Raw genomic sequence first — 17161 nt, 5'->3', positions numbered from 1 at the left:
TGTGTGTGTGTGTGTGTGTGTGTGTGTGTGTGTGTGTGTGTGTGTGTAACTGGGGGAATGCAGCTGAGAAAGAGTCCAGGACAGATGGTATGCACCTGGCCATCCGTGGTCTTTTCCAGTGTGTCTGGAAGATGGGGAGGAGGAGGAAGAGGAGGAGGAGGAGGGAAAGAAACTTGAGGGACATCTGAGGGAGAAAACCAGGGCAGCAGAAAATTGGACACACAACAAAAGGATCTGGAAAGAATTCTGGAGGGGACTTAGCTGCTTTGTGGTGTCTGGGAAGCCAAGTAGCTTTGGGTAGGGAAGGAAAGTTGAGGGTCTGTGGGTAGGGTCGAGCTGAATTCTTGGAAGGACTCAGATCTCACTGGATCCTCTTGGCAGGACTGGGTGTTCCTGACAAGATTTTGTTTCCTCTCGGATTATGGCCGACTGGACTTCCGATTCCGATACCCCGAGGTGAGTCTCCCTAGCTGCTCTCTTTAGCTGAGGCTGGACACTACCTTGGCTCCCCAAGGCAAAAGCTGTCCAACTTCTGTAGACACCTCAACCACCAAATCTCTGGGTCTTCAGGCCAAGTGCTGTCAGAACATCCTCCTCTACTTTGACGACCCATCCCAGTGGCCAGCAGTGTACAAGGCAAAGGACAAGGTGAGGGGTGTGAAGAGTGGGTGTATGAGGGGTGTCCAGGGTCAAAGGCCACAGCCATTCAGAGGGTGACCATGCCTCTGCCTTGCCCTAGGACTGTTTGGCCAAGGAGTCGGTGATCAGGCCAGAGAACAACCAGGTCATCAATCTCACTACTCAGTACGCCTGGTCAGGCTGTCAGGTGCGAGGCCATGCGCAGGCGCTAAAGGTCTAGGGCCTGGTGGTGTCATGGATGAGGCTTCAGCCTTTTGTCTTCTCCCCAGGTGGTGTCAGAGGAGGGAACTCGCTACCTGAGCTGCTCCAGTGGCCGCAGCTTCCGCTCTGTGCGGGAAAGATGGTGGTATATCGCTCTCAGCAAGTGTGGGGTAAGGGCCTGGGGTAGCTGCCTGGCTTTTCTCCTCTCTCCCTTCCTGTTGACTTCCCCTACCTGCCCAGAGCCCCCCTTAGGCCTCCCCGCTCCCCACAGGGAGATGGGCTGCAATTGGAGTATGAGATGGTCCTTACCAATGGCAAGTCTTTCTGGACACGGCACTTCTCAGCTGATGAATTTGGTGAGCAGATATTGGGGGAACAGCTCAGGATGGAAGCCCCAACAGGTAAAGATGCCCACTTCAAACGTCTTCTCCCACCCCTTCTGTTGAATCCTAGGGATCCTGGAGACAGATGTGACCTTTCTCCTCATCTTCACCCTCATCTTTGTCCTCTCTTGTTACTTTGGATGTAAGTACAGCACATGTGGGGGAGGGTTGGGACAAGTGGGAGAGCGGAGATAGGGAGATGCCCCTCCCCCACCTGTGTAAAGCTTTCCCGTGTCCTCCTTAGATTTGCTGAAAGGCCGTCAGTTACTCCACACAACTTATAAAATGTTCATGGCTGCGGCAGGAGTGGAGGGTGAGGTTTTGAGTATCCCAGATTTCGAGGTCTCTGAGAAGAGGGCCTTGGGGTCCTGACCCCAGGATCTGAGGGAGGAGGGCTGGGCATGGGTTCCTGGATCTGAGGGAGGAGGACTTCTATGTACACACTCAGGTCTGAGGAAAGTCAGGCTGTGATCTGGTCTGATGGGTCTGAGAGAGGAGAGGCTGGGGCTATGACCTCCAGAGTTTTCCTAGCAGGTTGTCCTAGCAGATATTCTGTGCTTCTGATGGGGGGTGGCAGAGGCTTTGCTAGATGACAGTGGTGTCCCAAAGCTGGCTTCTGTCTTTTCTTGGCCTCTCATCCCTCCTAGTTCTGAGCCTCCTGTTTTTCTGCATCTACTGGGGCCAGTATGCCACAGACGGCATTGGCAATGGCAGCGTGAAGATCTTGGGTGAGAATAGATGAATGATAGAAGGTAGAAACCTCCCGAGGGGTCTGGTGACGGGAGCCTGCGCCTGAACCATCCTTTCCTTCCTTCCCAGCCAAGCTGCTCTTCTCTGCCAGCTTCCTCATCTTCCTGCTCACACTCATCCTCCTTGGGAAGGGATTCACAGTGACACGGTGCCCGGGCGGGGACTGCGCACTGGGGTGGCTGGGCTGGGGTGTAGGGCAGGGAGGTGGAGGTGGGGTGTGTGTCAGTTCCCTCCTCCCTGACAGCATCCACCCTGCTGTCTCCCCCACGGCCTGCTTGCCAGAGGCCGCATCAGCCACTCAGGTTCCGTGAAGTTGTCTGTGTACATGACCCTGTACACCCTCACCCACGTGGTGTTGCTCATCTACGAGGCAGAAGTGAGTGTCCAAAGCCCCTGCCAGCCCCTCCCCTTCCTGCCCTGTCCACTGCCCCTCCCCACAGAGCTCCCTCTTTCCCACCCTGAGTTTCTCCCTTCCCACCTGTCTCTCGGTGACTCCTTTCCCTTCACCATTTCTAAGTAGCTTCCCTCCAACTCTGTCTCTCACTGTCCCCACGTCCGCGAGTCAGAGACCTAGTTCTGTTTAAGCGCCCCCACTTCCTAGATGTTTGTTCCCACCCTGACTCTGGGCTTGTTTCTGCCTGTGAGAAGTTAGGAGGACCGAGCCTTTGCATCCGGACTCTTGTAGAGGTTTTTCATCGATTGTATGGGATGATCGTAGGGCCGCTCACTGTGTCGGTGTGGATGGATAAGTCACACAGGGTGTGAGTGATGGCATTTAGTCCCTCAGTGGGCACACAGCAGTTGTCATCATCAATACCTTATATGCAATTCTAGCCCCATCCATAGCTGTCCTACTACTTCTGGCCTGATCCTTTTCTCTGTTCCAGCCCGGGTACCCAAGGGTGGGATCCAGGGTCTGAGGCCAGAGCTATGACCACCCTTGTTTTGTGGGTCCAGTTCTTTGACCCAGGCCAGGTACTATACACATACGAGTCTCCGGCTGGTTATGGGCTCATCGGGCTGCAGGTGGCAGCCTATGTGTGGTTCTGCTATGCTGTGCTGGTCTCCCTTCGGCACTATCCGGAGAAGCAGCCGTTCTATGTGCCCTTCTTTGCTGCCTATACCCTCTGGTGAGACATGGTGGGATCCCAACCTCCCTCACCCCACAAACTAGATCATTCATAGGAAGGAAAATGAGCTTTCAAGACAAGTGGTTATTGCCTGAAATCTGCCACTGTCTAGCTTTATGATCTAGAAAAAAAGAGAATAAATTACCTTCTCCAAGTAAAATGGTGGGAAAAAGTCCCAGAATTTGGGAGGCTAACTATGAGGACCGCCAGCCTTTGCTGCGGTCAGCATCTAAAAACAAAAACAACAGCAACACCAGAAGCAAAATCCGAAGAAACAATTAGTCTTTCACAGAGCTAGGCATGGTGGCTCATGCCTGAAATCATAGTATTGTGGAGGTAGAGACAGAAGGATCAGGATTTCAAGGCCAGCCTGAGCTACAGGAGAACCCTGTCTTGAAAACCAAACTAAACCAAACCAGAAGTCTTTACAACAAATTTGTCATATAGCTTCATAGTATAGGGGTGTTACCAGGATCTCCTTCAGAGGTTATCTTCAGGGGTTATGCATGAGATAATGAAGGGCAGGCAGTGATGTCACAGGCATTTAATCCTTGGGAGGCAGAGGCAGGTGAATCTCTAAGTTTAAGGCCAGCCTGGTTTACAGTGAGTTCCAGGACAGCCAGGACTACACAGAGAGACGCTGTCTCAAAAACAAAACAAAACAAAACAAAATATGAAGGTTTAATGTCTGTCACACAATAAATGTTTAATAAAAACTTAGTTAAGGCCGGGCAGTGGTGGCGCACGCCTTTAATCCCAGCACTTGGGAGGCAGAGGCAGGCGGATTTCTGAGTTCGAGGCCAGCCAGGGTTATACAGAGAAACCCTCTCTCGAAAAACCAAAAAAACAAAAACAAAAACAAACCAAACCTAAAGACTCAGTTCATAGCCAGGCATGTTAGTGACTGTAACGTCAGGGCTTGGAAGGTATAGGTACACACATGCGTAGTCATAAAAGGAATCTTACAAATAAACCTCCAAATCAATCCAACCAGCCAGCCAACCAACCAACCAACCAACCAACCTACTGGAAAACCCCCAGTTATTATCACTCAACAACATTCTTGTAAAGTGGGCAGATTCTGAGCCAGACTGCCAGGGTGTGTAGATCCCAGCTCTGACGCTTCCGAACTGTACAGTGTCGGACCAGCCTTTTGCTTTCTCGCCTGTTATAGGAAATGGAAACTGCATTTGTTTCCTGACTCAGCGTGAGAGTTAAATGAACCCATAGATATAAAATGTTTCGGAAACATCCAGTGGAGTCCTTGTTTATTCACTAATCCAACCGTGGGATACCTATTGAGGTCCGTGAAGTTGACAAGTTGCCAGGGTTGGGGTGATGTGGAGCAGAGTTCAATTCAGCCTAGTCTTTGTTCACTGGAATCTCCCAGGTCAAGGGGGGCTCGGGTCCTCTTTCAACATGTGGCTTTCAAAGGTTACCATGGCGGGTTCTGCAGTTTGGGGATCTGCTTGGGGCCTGTGAGTGACAGCAGGGAGGTGGGAACATGGGACAGGGTGGAGAGCAGAGGTGGCAATCCACTCTAAACCTCCCCGCAGGTTCTTCGCTGTTCCTGTCATGGCTCTGATCGCCAATTTTGGGATCCCGAAGTGGGCCCGAGAGAAGATCGTCAACGGCATCCAGCTAGGGATCCACCTGTACGCCCATGGCGTGTTTCTGGTGAGAATGGCTGTCCAAGTGGGGAGGGAACTGAAGACTGGAGGATGTGTGAGGCGCCTACCTGTCACATGCCTGAATGTCCTGTCCTCTTTAGAGCTCCTGACCTACCACTCCTTCATTTTTATTTATTTATTTATTTATTTATTTATTTATTTATTTATTTATTCATTCATTTTTCGAGATGGGGCTTGCTGTGCAGTTCAGTCTGACTTGCATTTTGTGACATCCTACCTCAGTTTTGTGAATGCTGAGACTGCGGGCCCATGACCCCACACTCGTTCCCCATCTCCCTTGAATCTACTCTGTGGTCACTGGAAGGCACTGTCTGAATGCCTGCTGGGTGCTCTACCATGTCCCCCGGAGCTCTCCTCCTCTGTCACTTCTCTTGGCCTTGTCTCCTGGCCTCTTCACACGACCCTCTTTCTTTGTATCCCTCCCCCATTTCCATTCTTGACTCTGTCCCCTGGCTTTCAGATTTCTGTTTGCACCATCATTTTGCACCCAAAGCCCTTGGTCACCCTCTTCCTCCCCATTGTCCCTTCGAGAGCTACTGTTCAAGCATCAGTTAAGTAGGACAGATTGGGGCTCTTGCGAGCCTGGCTTTGAATGGCATTTATACCAGACCTAGGCTTGGGGAAGATCTTAGCTCTTATGTGTTAGGTTTGGTTTTAGCTGTTATTATTTGTCCTGGTTCACATCCTGTCCTTTTTTCCTGGTGGTGGTCCTCATAGACACTTACTTAGCAGTTTGTGTGTATATGTGTGTGTGGAGGGGGATTTAAAACACACACACACACACACAGGTACTCACTAGATTGCCCTGGCTGACTGAAACTCACTATGTAAACCAGGCTGGCCTAGAACTCAGAGATTTGCCTCCTTTTGACTTCTGAGAGCTGGGATCAAAGGTTTGTGCTACCATGCCCAGTTGGAGATTTGTTTTTTTAGACAGTCTTACTATGTTGATCAGGCTGGCTGCAGATTTACCATGTTTCCCCTGCCTGGCCTTTTGAGTACTGTATTTGGGGTTACAGATGTACATCATTGCACCTGGCTTACAATGTTAGTCATACATCCATCAGCTATCCCCTCAACACCTGTCTCCGACCAGCTTCCTGCATCTTTTTTCTTCCCTTCTTTCCTTCTTTCCTTCCTTCCTTCCCTCCTTTCCCCATTCCTCTTTTCCAATCCTCATTGCCTCCTTAAGACAGAATCTTGCTATACAGCCCCAACTGCCCTTGATATCACAGCAATCCTCCTGTCTCAGCCTTCTGAGTTCTGGGATTCACCCGTATACCAGGCTTTAGCCTGATTCTTGCTAGAAATATCCATACACATTTTTTCCCCTAGGTTCCTTGCTCAGTTGTCAAACAGTCCGGGAGTCTTTGTACATGCTATATGGAGAGCAGATGCTGAGTCTCCAGGGACCCGTGGCCTTTGGTGGCAGACCATGTACTTTGAATCCTGCTATTCTCTGGCAGATAGTCAGGGCTCACATGGGGGATGGCGCGCAAAAATAGGTATTGTTAAATTTAGTGTGATGCCTGTCGTCTCATTACTTTGCAGGTGGAGGCAGGAGCATCAGGAGTTCAAGTCATCCTCCCACAGAAATGTAGCAGGAAAAAAGTATACAGAAAAATATAATTTTTGAGGTCAGCCTGGGCAACCTTGTCTCAAAAGAAAAAAAAAAGAGGGAAAACAACAAAAATAAGTATCATTAGGGTTTTAGCTTTTCAACTCTGGGGACCTATAGTCTGCAACACGCCCAGCCCCCAGTGAAGGGACCAGGTCTGCCACCCTCCACCTCAGGACCTAGCTTAAGTATAGACTTACTCATCTTCCTTGGGTGGTGTATCTAGAAGCTCAGCAAGAAGTCAGAAGGGGATAGAAAGAAAAGAAACACCGAGAACCCACTATGCATGAGCTCTGTACCAGTGGCTTTCATTTCCACCCTCTCATCTTTCCAGATAGGCACCGTAATCCTTTTTGGCTGGTGAGGCTCAGGTTGTTTAATCAACGTGCCCCAGATCCAGCACTTAGTGAGGGATGGAGCCAAGAGCGAGACAGCCAGCTCAGAATGCAGGACAAGTGTCCTTGCTGCTTTCTTTCACCTTCAGCCAGCTTCTTTCTGAAGCCTGCTGAGCTTGCTATATCCAGGACAACCTTAGTGAGGTTGCACTGAGCTACTCGAGTAGCAGCAGGGTGGGATCTAGAAACATCACTTGTATTCTGGAAACAGAAAACAGCCAGGCACTGCAAACGATTCAGCTTGGGATTTAACAGGGAATAGAAAACCCATGTTCTGATGGGCGGCGGTGGTGAATGCCTTAAATCCCAGCACTCAAGACGGAGAGGCAGGTGGATCTCTTGAGTTCCAGGACCACCGGGGCTGTTACAGAGGGAAACACTATCTCAAAAAAAAATCAAAACCAAACCAAACCAAAGAGTAGTCTGGCAGTGGTGGCACACGCCTTTAATCCCAGCACTTGGGAGGCAGAGGCAGGCGGATTTCTGAGTTCCAGGCCAGCCTGGTCTACAGAGTGAGTTCCAGGACAGCCAGGGCTACACAGAGAAACCCTGTCTTGAACCCCCCCCCCAAAAAAAAAAGTTCTGGTGGTAAATGCTTATAATCCAAGCAGTTGGTGCCTGAGGCAGGGGGATGCTACATAGACTGTCTCAGAAGAGAAAAAACTGTTTGAGTTCCTGCATTCAAGGAGTTGACATTCTAAAGAGCCTATTGACTGATGTTTAGCTGAACTTTGTGTGTTTATGTACACGTTCTAAGGTTGGGCATGGTACCGAACATCTTCAGTCTAGCACTAGGAAGGTGGAGGGGGAAATCACGAGTTTGGGAACCAGTCAGGAGTTCAAGGTCATTCTTACCTACACAGCAAGTTTGAGGGCAGCCTGGACTATATAGGCCCTCTCAAAAACAAAACAAAGCAAAAAAACAGTAAGCAAAAAAAGCAGTAAAACAATTCTAATCTGTGCTCTCTAATAAGGTGCCTAATGAACTTAGGTAAGGCAGTGTGTAACTGTGAAACAACTTTACGTTTAATTTTGATTCAATTTAAGCCATATGTGTCTAGTGGCTCTCATACTGGGCAGCACAGGACACTGCCCATAGACAATCAATTATGACACCCAGTAGTCAGGACTGTGATATTGGAAAGCCCACTAAGCACAGTAATTAGAAGAGGCGTGTTGAGGGAAAAGGTCAGGATGCAGGGAGACACCCCACTCCTGGAGTCTAAGGCAGCCTGAATGGTTCAAAGCCAATGTAGAGGGGTCAAGTGGAGGCGAACCATCTAGGTCCCTAAACTTTATAGGAACAGTCAGGGGCCTGGACACTGCCTCTCTAATCTGTGCCCGACATCTCTCAGATCATGACCCGCCCATCGGCGGCCAACAAGAACTTCCCGTACCACGTGCGGACTTCGCAGATCGCCTCTGCTGGGGTCCCGGGACCCGGAGGGAGCCAATCCGCAGATAAGACCTTCCCGCAGCACGTCTATGGAAACGTGACGTTCATCAGCGACTCGGTGCCCAACTTCACGGAGCTCTTCTCCATCCCCCCGCCCACCTCCTCTGTAAGCTCCGCAGCCCCGGCGCCCGAGGAGCTGCTGGCGCCGCCCCTGGAGTACCTGACCCCGCTCCCCGCCCCGCCGCCACCCCCTGCGCATTGGCGTCTGAGCCCACCCCTGGCTTTCCGTACTCCCCGCGCCCCAACGCCCCGCCTTGACCGTCCCCCGGCGCCCGCGCCCACCCTGCCAGACTGGGTCCTGGCGCTGTTGCGCACGCCCCCGAGGACACCCCGCGCCGTGCCCCCGCCGCCTGCCTTCCGAGGCTGGTCCCCATCTCCCCCACCGCCTCCAGAGTTTGCCCGGCGCACCCCGACGCCACCCCTTGAGTACCTGGCCCCGCTGCCCAGGCGCCCAGCCACCCAGTCCTTCCCCGACTGACACGTGCGTCCATATTTGGGGTGGTAGAAGTCCTCTTAGGGGGAGGGGGACGGGCCTTCGGGGCCGCATTTGCTCCCCCGAGGGTTCTGGGCAGCCTCTGACCCTGACCCCCCATCCCAGGCCGGGAAGCAGGTGGAGGAGACAGCGGTGGCGGCGGCGGTGGCCCCGAGAGGCCGTGTGGTGACCATGGCCGAGCCGGGCGCAGCCTCCCCGCCCCCACCCGCTCGGTTCTCCAAGGCGGTCGACTCGGGCTGGGATGGCTCGACGCCGTCCTACCAGCCGCTTGTGTCCCAGACGGCGGCGCCGCATACGGGCTTCACCGAATACTTCAGCATGCACACAGCCGGGGGCCCTGCACCCCCGGTCTGAGCATCCCTTCCCCGCCTCTGCCCCACGGGCGGCGCACCGGGCCCCGGCTGGGCTCCGGAACCCCTTTTCTCTCCCGGCCCAAGGGCTCGGCCATGCCAGGCATCCCCCGCCCCGCCCACACCCCGCGCCCACATTGGGTGCGCTGCGTCCTGCCCCTTTCCCTCTTGTGCCAAACGGTCCCGCGGGAGCCGTTCTCCGCGTCCCCTCCCTCAGCCCCTGCCCCGAATGGCTCCGGAATCTGGACTCCCGCTGTTCCGTGATCTCCGCCCCCCTGGCCCCCTCCGAGACCTCTGACCCTGCTGGACTCCGGAACACCCGTGACGACCGCCTGGACCCTGCCCGTGACCCTCCAGGACCCTGCGACCCTCGAACCACTGTTCAGGGATGGATATTGTGAAGTTGGTCTCTACTTCGAAACCCTCTCTGGGGTTTGGGACCTCGGACCTGTGCTTTGTCCATCCATCTGCATGCCAAGGACTTTCACATGGTCTCTGGCAGAAAGACGTTTTCTCTTCTTGCCAAAATAAAGAGGATTCGTTGAGTTTTTATCTATAACATGGTTTCTTTTCCATCTTAATTGAAAAAAAAAAAGACGTATGAGTGTGTTTCCTGGATGTATATCAGTGTACTATGCGCACCCATCGTGTAGAAGAAGGCCAGAAGAAGGCGTTGGCTTCCCACTATATGGGTTCTGGGAATCGAACCCGGGTGTTCTGCAAGAGCAACATGTTCTGAACCGCTAAGTCGTCTCCCCAGCGTCTTTCATGTATTGATGGTGCTTTAAGCCACACGGGTCTCACTGTGTCCATCTAGGAAACACTATTTTGGGTCTAGAGTCCCGTGCCTTCATAACTTGGTGTTCATGTTGATCCTGAATAGAAAATAACCATCTAGCACAGCTTTCTACCGCTCGTTTATTTTTTGCCTTTCCTTTCCCTGGCAGAGATAGAGGCGCCCTCCAGTGGCAAAGGCTTTGCTCAGCCAATGACTGGCACATACTTTCGAGATTTTGGGTTACAATTTTAGCAATACGCATGCGTAATTCTCTCAGCTCTGGATATTCCTATTCACGCTGCGCAAGCGGCTGGGAACAGATGGGAGGGAAAGTATCCGGAAGTCTTCCTCGGAGAAGGGGTGGAGCCAGGCGCTCCTTAGTCCTCCCAGGGCCGCTCTGACCCGCCGCTCGCCCACCTCTCGCCTCCTCCTAGTCTGTCTTCTGCTCAGAGGCTGCGCGGCTCCCGCCCCCTCGCCCTCTCAGCGGGTCTTCCTCGGGCCGCTCTGGCCCGGGAGTCCCCAGCTCTCTCTGATCAAGCCCATCCGCCTCGGGTGGGAGGAGCGGGTGGGTAAGCGTAGAGTGAGCCCTGGGGATCCCGGCCGGGACCCTGAAGGCAGGCCCCGCCCCCGCCCCCGCCTGGAGGGGTCTCCCCAGGAGTCTCCGGGCCAGGCGGGTTCCAGCCCGCACGCTCCCGCAACCGGCCTGCTGGGCTGTAGAGCGTATCGCCCCGGGAAGACTGTCCATACGGTCTGTTTTGGCCTTGCAGCCGCCTGGATGTAATCACTGGACACCGTTTATGGGATCGGCGCCCCTATGGGGGCTCGTGTCTATAGGGGACCCTTACGGTCCCTAGGGATCAACCCTATCCATAACAACTTCATATCCAGGGCCTTCCGTGGGTCTATAGCGCCGGCCTCTCAGTTTCAAGAGCCCATCATCAGCGGCTCTTTCCTTGGCCGGGACTGTGTCGCTGGTACATCCTTGGACTACAAGGCCATGCTACGCCTGTAAAGGTTGCATCTGCAGAGCCTCACTCCCGGAGGGTCCTCTCCGGGTCTTCAGGGCCCTTCCGGTCTCTTAGGGCCAGTGCCGAAGGCTGCGATGGCCTTGGGCGGAGTTCTGGCCGCGGCCCTTGCACTGGCCTTGGCAGTGCTGGGACCGCTGTCCCTCAGGGTCCTGGCCGGTGACTGCAAGGGGCAACGGCAGGTGCTACGTGAGGCGCCAGGCTTTGTGACCGATGGTGCGGGCAACTACAGCGTCAATGGCAACTGCGAATGGCTTATCGAGGGTGAGTGGGGCCGCGTGGGTCACTCGCTTGGTTGCTCGTTCATTCATTTGTGCGTTCATTCACTGAGCACATTCCTTGAGCCCGGCTCCATTCCAGGACTTTCGCTGTAAAATGTTGGATACCCAGGGTTGCAGCCAGCCTGGGCCCTAACTCTGATGGGAGGGAATGTGCCAAGAGTCACAGTAACAAACTAGGAGTATTTGTGAGGGATATTTTTCCTCAGCTGATCCTGACTGTAGTGCACAGAAAATAACCATCTAGCACAGCTTTCTACTGCTCCTTTATTTTTACTTACTTGTATCCACTCACCTGTCGTAGGATCCAGGCTCTGTTCGGTATGAGTTTTGTGACTTCGGTTGGATTGTTTTCGAAGGCTCAGTCTCTTTTACTCCCGATGGTCATAACAACAGTACTTACTTAGTTAAAAGGGGAGGAGTCAGACATTTAACACACTTGATGTCTGGTATAGGGTAGTCAGGGTTCTCTAGGGAAACATAACTTACAGAATGAATTTTTATAGAAATGAGACTTATTAGAATGGCTTGCAGTCACGGTGAAGTGGTGGCGCATGCCTTTAATCCCAGCACTTGGGAGGCAAAGTCAGGTGGATCTCTGAGTTTGAGGCCAGCCTGGTCTACAGAGTGAGTTCCAGGACAGCCAGAGAAACCCTGTTTTGACACCCTCCACCCCCAAGTAAAAAAGAATGGCTTACGGGCTGTGGTCCAGCGAGTTCAATATCGACCGTTTGCCAAAGAATACAGTAGTAGCTTTTCAGTCCACACGGCTGTATGTCTCAGCTAGTCTTCAATATATGTCAGAATGCTAATGAAGTCAGCTCGAATGCTGACAGGATTTCGTGGATGCTTTTGAGCAAGCCTATGTGCTAAAACAGATAATAGAAGAAGCCAGGATTGGTGCCAGAGGCAGGAGGGGGAGGCTTGTGAGTTTGAGGCCAGCCTGGGCTACCTCAGAGTGAAGGACTTGCTAGTTAGAGTGAGAGCAAGCAGATCAAGAGAGCAAGCGTCCTTCTCCCATGTCCTTTATGCAGACTGCCAGCAAAAGGCGTGGCCCAGAGTAAAGGTGGAGCTTCCCACCTCAGAAGATATGGATTAGAAGTGGGTCTTCCCACTCTAAATGATTTAATTAAGAAAAAAATAATAATTCCTTACTAGCATGCCCAGCCATTTAGCTTTTAGTTAGTTCCAGATGTAGTTAAATTGACAACCAAGAAGATCCATCACAGATAGTAACGGTCCATTAAGTGCTCTTAGGGCTATTGTATTTAAATACTTCAATATAACCGTCATTTCAGTCATTCATGTGCTAGAAATTATATATACTGCCGTGACATACCAGAAGATCAGGGACCTTCTTCCCAACAGTCCTTGTCAGGGAGACCGACATACTAACAGTCACATACCAAAGTGCTCCCTTGGGAGAGCCCAGAGGCAGTACCGTGATCTGGGAGAGAGGAGAACAGAGAAGGATTCTGGAAGAGATGTCAGAGCTAAGACCTAAGGATCTGTGTCTATCATCCAGGAAGTGAGAGGAAGAACATTCTAGAAAGAAGGAACAACCTGTGCCCCCTTTTTATGGGCTTTCAGGGATTGGTGAAGCCCAGGGAAGACGCGTCTCAGGAGTGTGATTAACACAAGTCATGGATGGGAGGGAACAGGCATGTGGGACGCTTTTGAGAAAGTGTATGTGCTAAAATTTAGTATGCTGAACCAGATACAAGGAGAAGCCAGAGGCAGGAGGGAGAGCTTTGTGAGTTGGAGGCCAGCCTGGGCTACAAGTTGAAAATCTTTTTTAAAGATTTATTTTCTTTTATTTTCTGTGTGTGAGTGTTTTGCCTGCATGTACGTATGTGCACTATGTGTGTGCTAAAGGAGGCCGGAAGAGGGCATCAGATCACTGGTACTGGAGTTATAGATGTAAGCTTCTGTGCGGGTGCTGGGAACTGAACCCTTATCCTTTGAAAGAGCTGCAACTGCGCCTAACCTCTGAGTCATCGTTTCTGCTTGCAGGTTTTTTTCTTTGTTTGTTTGGTTTTAGTCTTCCTTCCATCCTCCCTTCCTTCCTTCCTTCCTTCCTCTCTCTCTCTTTTTCTCTTTCTTCCTTTCTTCCTTCTTTCCTTTCTTTTTCTCCTTCCTTCCTTCCTTCCTTCCTTCCTTCCTTCCTTCCTTCCTTCCTTCCTTCCTTCCTTCCTTCCTTCCTTCCTTCCTTCCTTCCTTCCTTCCTTTCTTTCTTTCTTTCTTTCTTTCTTTCTTTCTTTCTTTCTTTCTTTCTTTCTAAGACAGAATCTTATGTATCCCAGGTGGCTTGAACTGGATGGACAAGCATTCGCCTGCCTCTCCCTCCCTAGTTCTGGGATTATAGGTGTGAAGTACCATGCTTCATGCAGTACTTGGCCTTGAACCCGGGGCTTCATGCATGCTATCTCCTTAGCCTTGAAGGTTCTGTTTTGTTTTTGACAGGCTCTTACTGTATAGCTCATGCCAGTGTGTAGTTGGGCATGGTGGACTGTCAGCCCCCCCAGTGTGCACAGTGCTCAGGGCTGAAGTCGAGGCTGGAAATGGGAATTTCCCAACTGGGCCTAGAGGAAGAATAGGAATATTAGAAGTTCAGAGGGACAGCCACTGAAGCAGGTGTGCGAGTTTCCTGGGGTATAAAAGTGGCCAGCTTCTATGAAGACACTAGGGAGGTTAATATGTCTTAGGATCCGTGTCTGTGTTTGTGTAGTGTGTCTATACAGTAGACTGGGAGGTGAGAGGCCAGAGCTGGTTCTTGAATGTCACATTGGCAGTTTGGCTGTTTCTTTCGGGGTGCCAGGAAACTACCGAATGGTTTAGAGCAGGTATTGTTGTTAGCTTGAGCCTTTGTGGAGGGTGACAGGCTTGGTATGTGGGAACAGTGAGTTCTGAAGTGGGGCAGAGGTCGAAGGGGTGGAGGTGTGACCCCTGCAGGGAGATGTTTGTGGATTTTCCCCAGTGGGATAGGAGCAAACTGATTAATGTGGGGTGTGGCATCTGTCACCCCAAGAAGCAGCATCTTAGCTAAGAGTGTTGGTCCAAGCTTGTACTGAGTACTTGAGAGGCTGAGGCCAGGGCATCCTGACTTAGAGGCTACTCTGGGCTCAAAATTACCCAAAAGTCCAAATGGGTTGGTTGCTTTTGTTATTGTTTATAGCCCAGGCTGGCCTTGAACTCAAAATTCTCCTACCTCAGCCTCCCTGGACCTGGGATTGCAGGAGTGTGCACCATGCTTGGGTACCTACTTCTTATACCACGATTGTGTTGTCTGGTCTCAGACTTCCCAACCTCCCCCGGAGTAAGAGTACCCAGGCTTCTTCCAGGGGCAGGGCAAGAGGCGGGGCTTGGGGTCAGATTTCTTTCTGGAATGGTGTAGGGTAGAAACCAGAAACCTTGAGCTTTGGGAGGGAGGCAGATATGGAGCCAGCTTCTGACAGGGTTTTGCGCTTGTTTTAAGTCCTGGATCAGAACAGGGTGTTTGGTGAAGGCTGGTGAGATTCTGGAAGATCTGGATTCTGGTTTTGCTGAATGGTTCTTGTGTGATCTCTAAACCATGGGTCAGGGTCTGTATGTTGTATCCCCTGGTTCTGGTCAGTGGAATCAAAGGCAAAGTAGTCAGCTTCTCTGTCTGTTTCTTCTCCTCCTCCTCCTTCTCCTTCTCCTCCCCCTCCTTCTCCTCCTCCTTTTCTCCCTCCCTCCTCCTCCTCCTCCTCCTCCTCCTCCTCCTCCTCCTCCTCTTTGGTTTTGTTCTTTTGTTTTTTGAGGTAGGATCTAACATAACCCAGGCTGGTCTGGAACATACCAAAGATGACTATGTGTGTGAGTGTTTTACCTGAAAGTGTGTGTGCCTGGTGCCCGAGGTCAGAGGAGGGTGTCAGATCCTAATCCTGAGGCTGGTGATTGTGAGCTCCTGTGTGGTTCTGGGAATTGAACTTGCAGGAACAACACGTCTTCTAAGCTGGTGAGCCACCTCTCTGGCCCAGACCTTTTTTGAAAAAGAAAATTCTCATTTTTTTTTGAGATTATAATATAATTACATCATTACCCTGTTTTCTTTCTTCCTTCCATATACCCCTCCTTGCTCTCTTCTAAATTTATGTCCTTTAAAAAAATTAATTGTTCATATATATATGTATATATCTATCTATATACATACATATATGTATGCATGTATATGTATGTATGTATGTATGTATGTATATAAATCTATATTGCTCAGTAAAATTTGCTTGGTCTGTATATGTGGTTTCTTGTTTTGTTTTTACTTATGAGGCAAGCTCTTGCTATGTTGCCCAGGGTGGCCTTGAACACAGTCTTGCTGGCTCTGCCACACCTGTGACATAATTACATGTGTCACCATGCTTTTGTGAGTCTCTTCATTATGTCACCCAGCAACTGCTCAGCTGTTGCTCAGCCCCAGGCTTTGTGCCAAGGCAGTGTTTGAGAAGAAATTATGCCCAGGTCCTGTGTCCTGTGATCCTCCTAGACTGCAGGAGAGTGACCCTGGATACATAGTCCTGGCACAGAGACCCGAAAGTTATGCTGGGATATGCAAATCCCAAAGAGAGGTTCCTAACTCAGCCCTGAACCGTCAGGGTAGGCTTCCTGGAGGAGACCTCCAAACATAAAGCAGCTTGTGCAGGGGAGCCAGGATTCCAGGCATGATTCACTAGTCCAGGGCTCCAATGGCAGTATGAGAGATGAGGTCAAGTTCCAAACGCCAGGCCGGGGGGGGGGGGGGCTAGCTTTCCTCCTAGGCTGAGAGAGCCAGGAAGGACTTTTAGCAGAGGGGTACCAGGGCCAGGTCAGATTGGGATGAAGCACTAGAGGGCATGTTAGGGCAAGGCCTCAGGTCACATGTGGAAGGAGTGTGTGTCAGTGGTGCTGTAAGAAGGACAGTGACAGGGACAATGGCTGGCTCAGGGCTAGCAAATTATAGTCATCTTGTTGACCATTTACACCAGCCTCAGTGGGTAGGAGGAATTATTTCCACTTCATAGACTAGGAAGCTAAGGCTTACAAGACCCATAAAACCAAGGCAGGATAGGTAGTTAAGAGAGAGAGGAATTGAGAAAAGAGTCCCCTACGATCCCCCCCAACCCCCCTCCCCAGTGCCCCCCTCCCGGTTCTGTGTTGTTTTTGAGATGTCTGGTGCAGCTCCGCAGGCCTGGACCTTTGATTCTCTTACCTCAGGCTCCAGAGTGCTTGGATATGCTAAAGACCACCCTAAACTCGAGATCCTCCTGCCTGCACCTCCTCAGTACTGGGGCTGCAGGTGTGGGCGGCTAAGCCTGGTTTGATGTGGTTGGAAGCGCGGGGCTTTGTGAACACGAGGCAAGGACGCTTCTAACTGGATCACATCTCCAGCTTCCCAGCCTTAGCTCCTCTAAGAACGGGTGCTTTCCAGACTGTTGGTCCTTGTGCTGTTTCACACACACGTGTGCGCACACACATACACGCGCGCGCACACACACACACACACACACAGGGAAACTAACCTCCACAAATTAAAAATAAAAAAGATAACTTAGGGGGGCTGGTGAGATGGCTCAGTGGTTAAGAGCACTGACTGCTCTTCCAGAGGTCCTGAGTTCAATTCCCAGCAACCACATGGTGGCTCATAACCATCTGTCATGGGGTCTGATTCCCTCTTCTGGTGTGCACTCATAAATAAATTTTTAAAAATGTAAAAAAAGAATACATATAAAAAGATTTAGTTTCAGATTAATAGTTTCAAATTACATGCAGGTCTGTTAGCCCATTTCATTATTAATGCCCAGGCGGGAATCAGTCTTTCTCCTCTCTCTCTCAGAAGAGATGAACCCAGGACCTTGGGCATGCTAGACAATCACTCTACCACTGAGCCACGCCCCCAGCCCCTCACTGGGGGATTCTAGGCGGGGGCTCTACCACTGAGCCACGCCCCCAGCCCCTCACTGGGGGATTCTAGGCGGGG

The 17161-nt window shown here is 51.3% G+C and overlaps 2 protein-coding genes across 3 annotated transcripts in view; both read left to right on the top strand.

The window, feature by feature from the left end:
* Positions 1 to 9665, top strand: part of Tmem145 (transmembrane protein 145) — a 10267-nt gene extending 602 nt beyond the window's left edge. Inside the window, exons 2-15 of one of the 2 annotated variants that reach the window (XM_028781346.1) lie at positions 382 to 456; positions 571 to 648; positions 740 to 826; positions 909 to 968; positions 1112 to 1196; positions 1294 to 1365; positions 1468 to 1536; positions 1871 to 1951; positions 2043 to 2121; positions 2256 to 2349; positions 2931 to 3103; positions 4660 to 4780; positions 8163 to 8369; positions 9324 to 9665. In XM_028781346.1, coding sequence (XP_028637179.1) covers positions 382 to 456; positions 571 to 648; positions 740 to 826; positions 909 to 968; positions 1112 to 1196; positions 1294 to 1365; positions 1468 to 1536; positions 1871 to 1951; positions 2043 to 2121; positions 2256 to 2349; positions 2931 to 3103; positions 4660 to 4780; positions 8163 to 8369; positions 9324 to 9404 — 1362 coding nt within the window. In that variant the 3' untranslated portion in view covers positions 9405 to 9665. Of the gene's footprint in view, positions 1 to 381; positions 457 to 570; positions 649 to 739; positions 827 to 908; positions 1011 to 1111; positions 1197 to 1293; positions 1366 to 1467; positions 1537 to 1870; positions 1952 to 2042; positions 2122 to 2255; positions 2350 to 2930; positions 3104 to 4659; positions 4781 to 8162; positions 8370 to 8861 lie in introns of both variants that reach the window. The other variant, XM_028781345.1, reaches the window with a different exon arrangement.
* Positions 9666 to 10967: 1302 nt separating this feature from the next.
* Positions 10968 to 17161, top strand: part of Megf8 (multiple EGF like domains 8) — a 48490-nt gene continuing 42296 nt past the window's right edge. The window contains exon 1 of the mRNA XM_028781341.1: positions 10968 to 11173. Coding sequence (XP_028637174.1) covers positions 10987 to 11173 — 187 coding nt within the window. The 5' untranslated portion in view covers positions 10968 to 10986. The remainder of the gene's footprint in view (positions 11174 to 17161) is intronic.

The sequence above is a fragment of the Grammomys surdaster genome, unplaced genomic scaffold (assembly GCF_004785775.1).
Source record: "Grammomys surdaster isolate TR1022 unplaced genomic scaffold, NIH_TR_1.0 396, whole genome shotgun sequence".
Lineage (NCBI taxonomy): Eukaryota > Metazoa > Chordata > Mammalia > Rodentia > Muridae > Grammomys > Grammomys surdaster.
The sequence above is the reverse complement of the archived record's forward strand: the minus strand, read 5'-3'. Positions and strand labels throughout refer to the sequence as shown.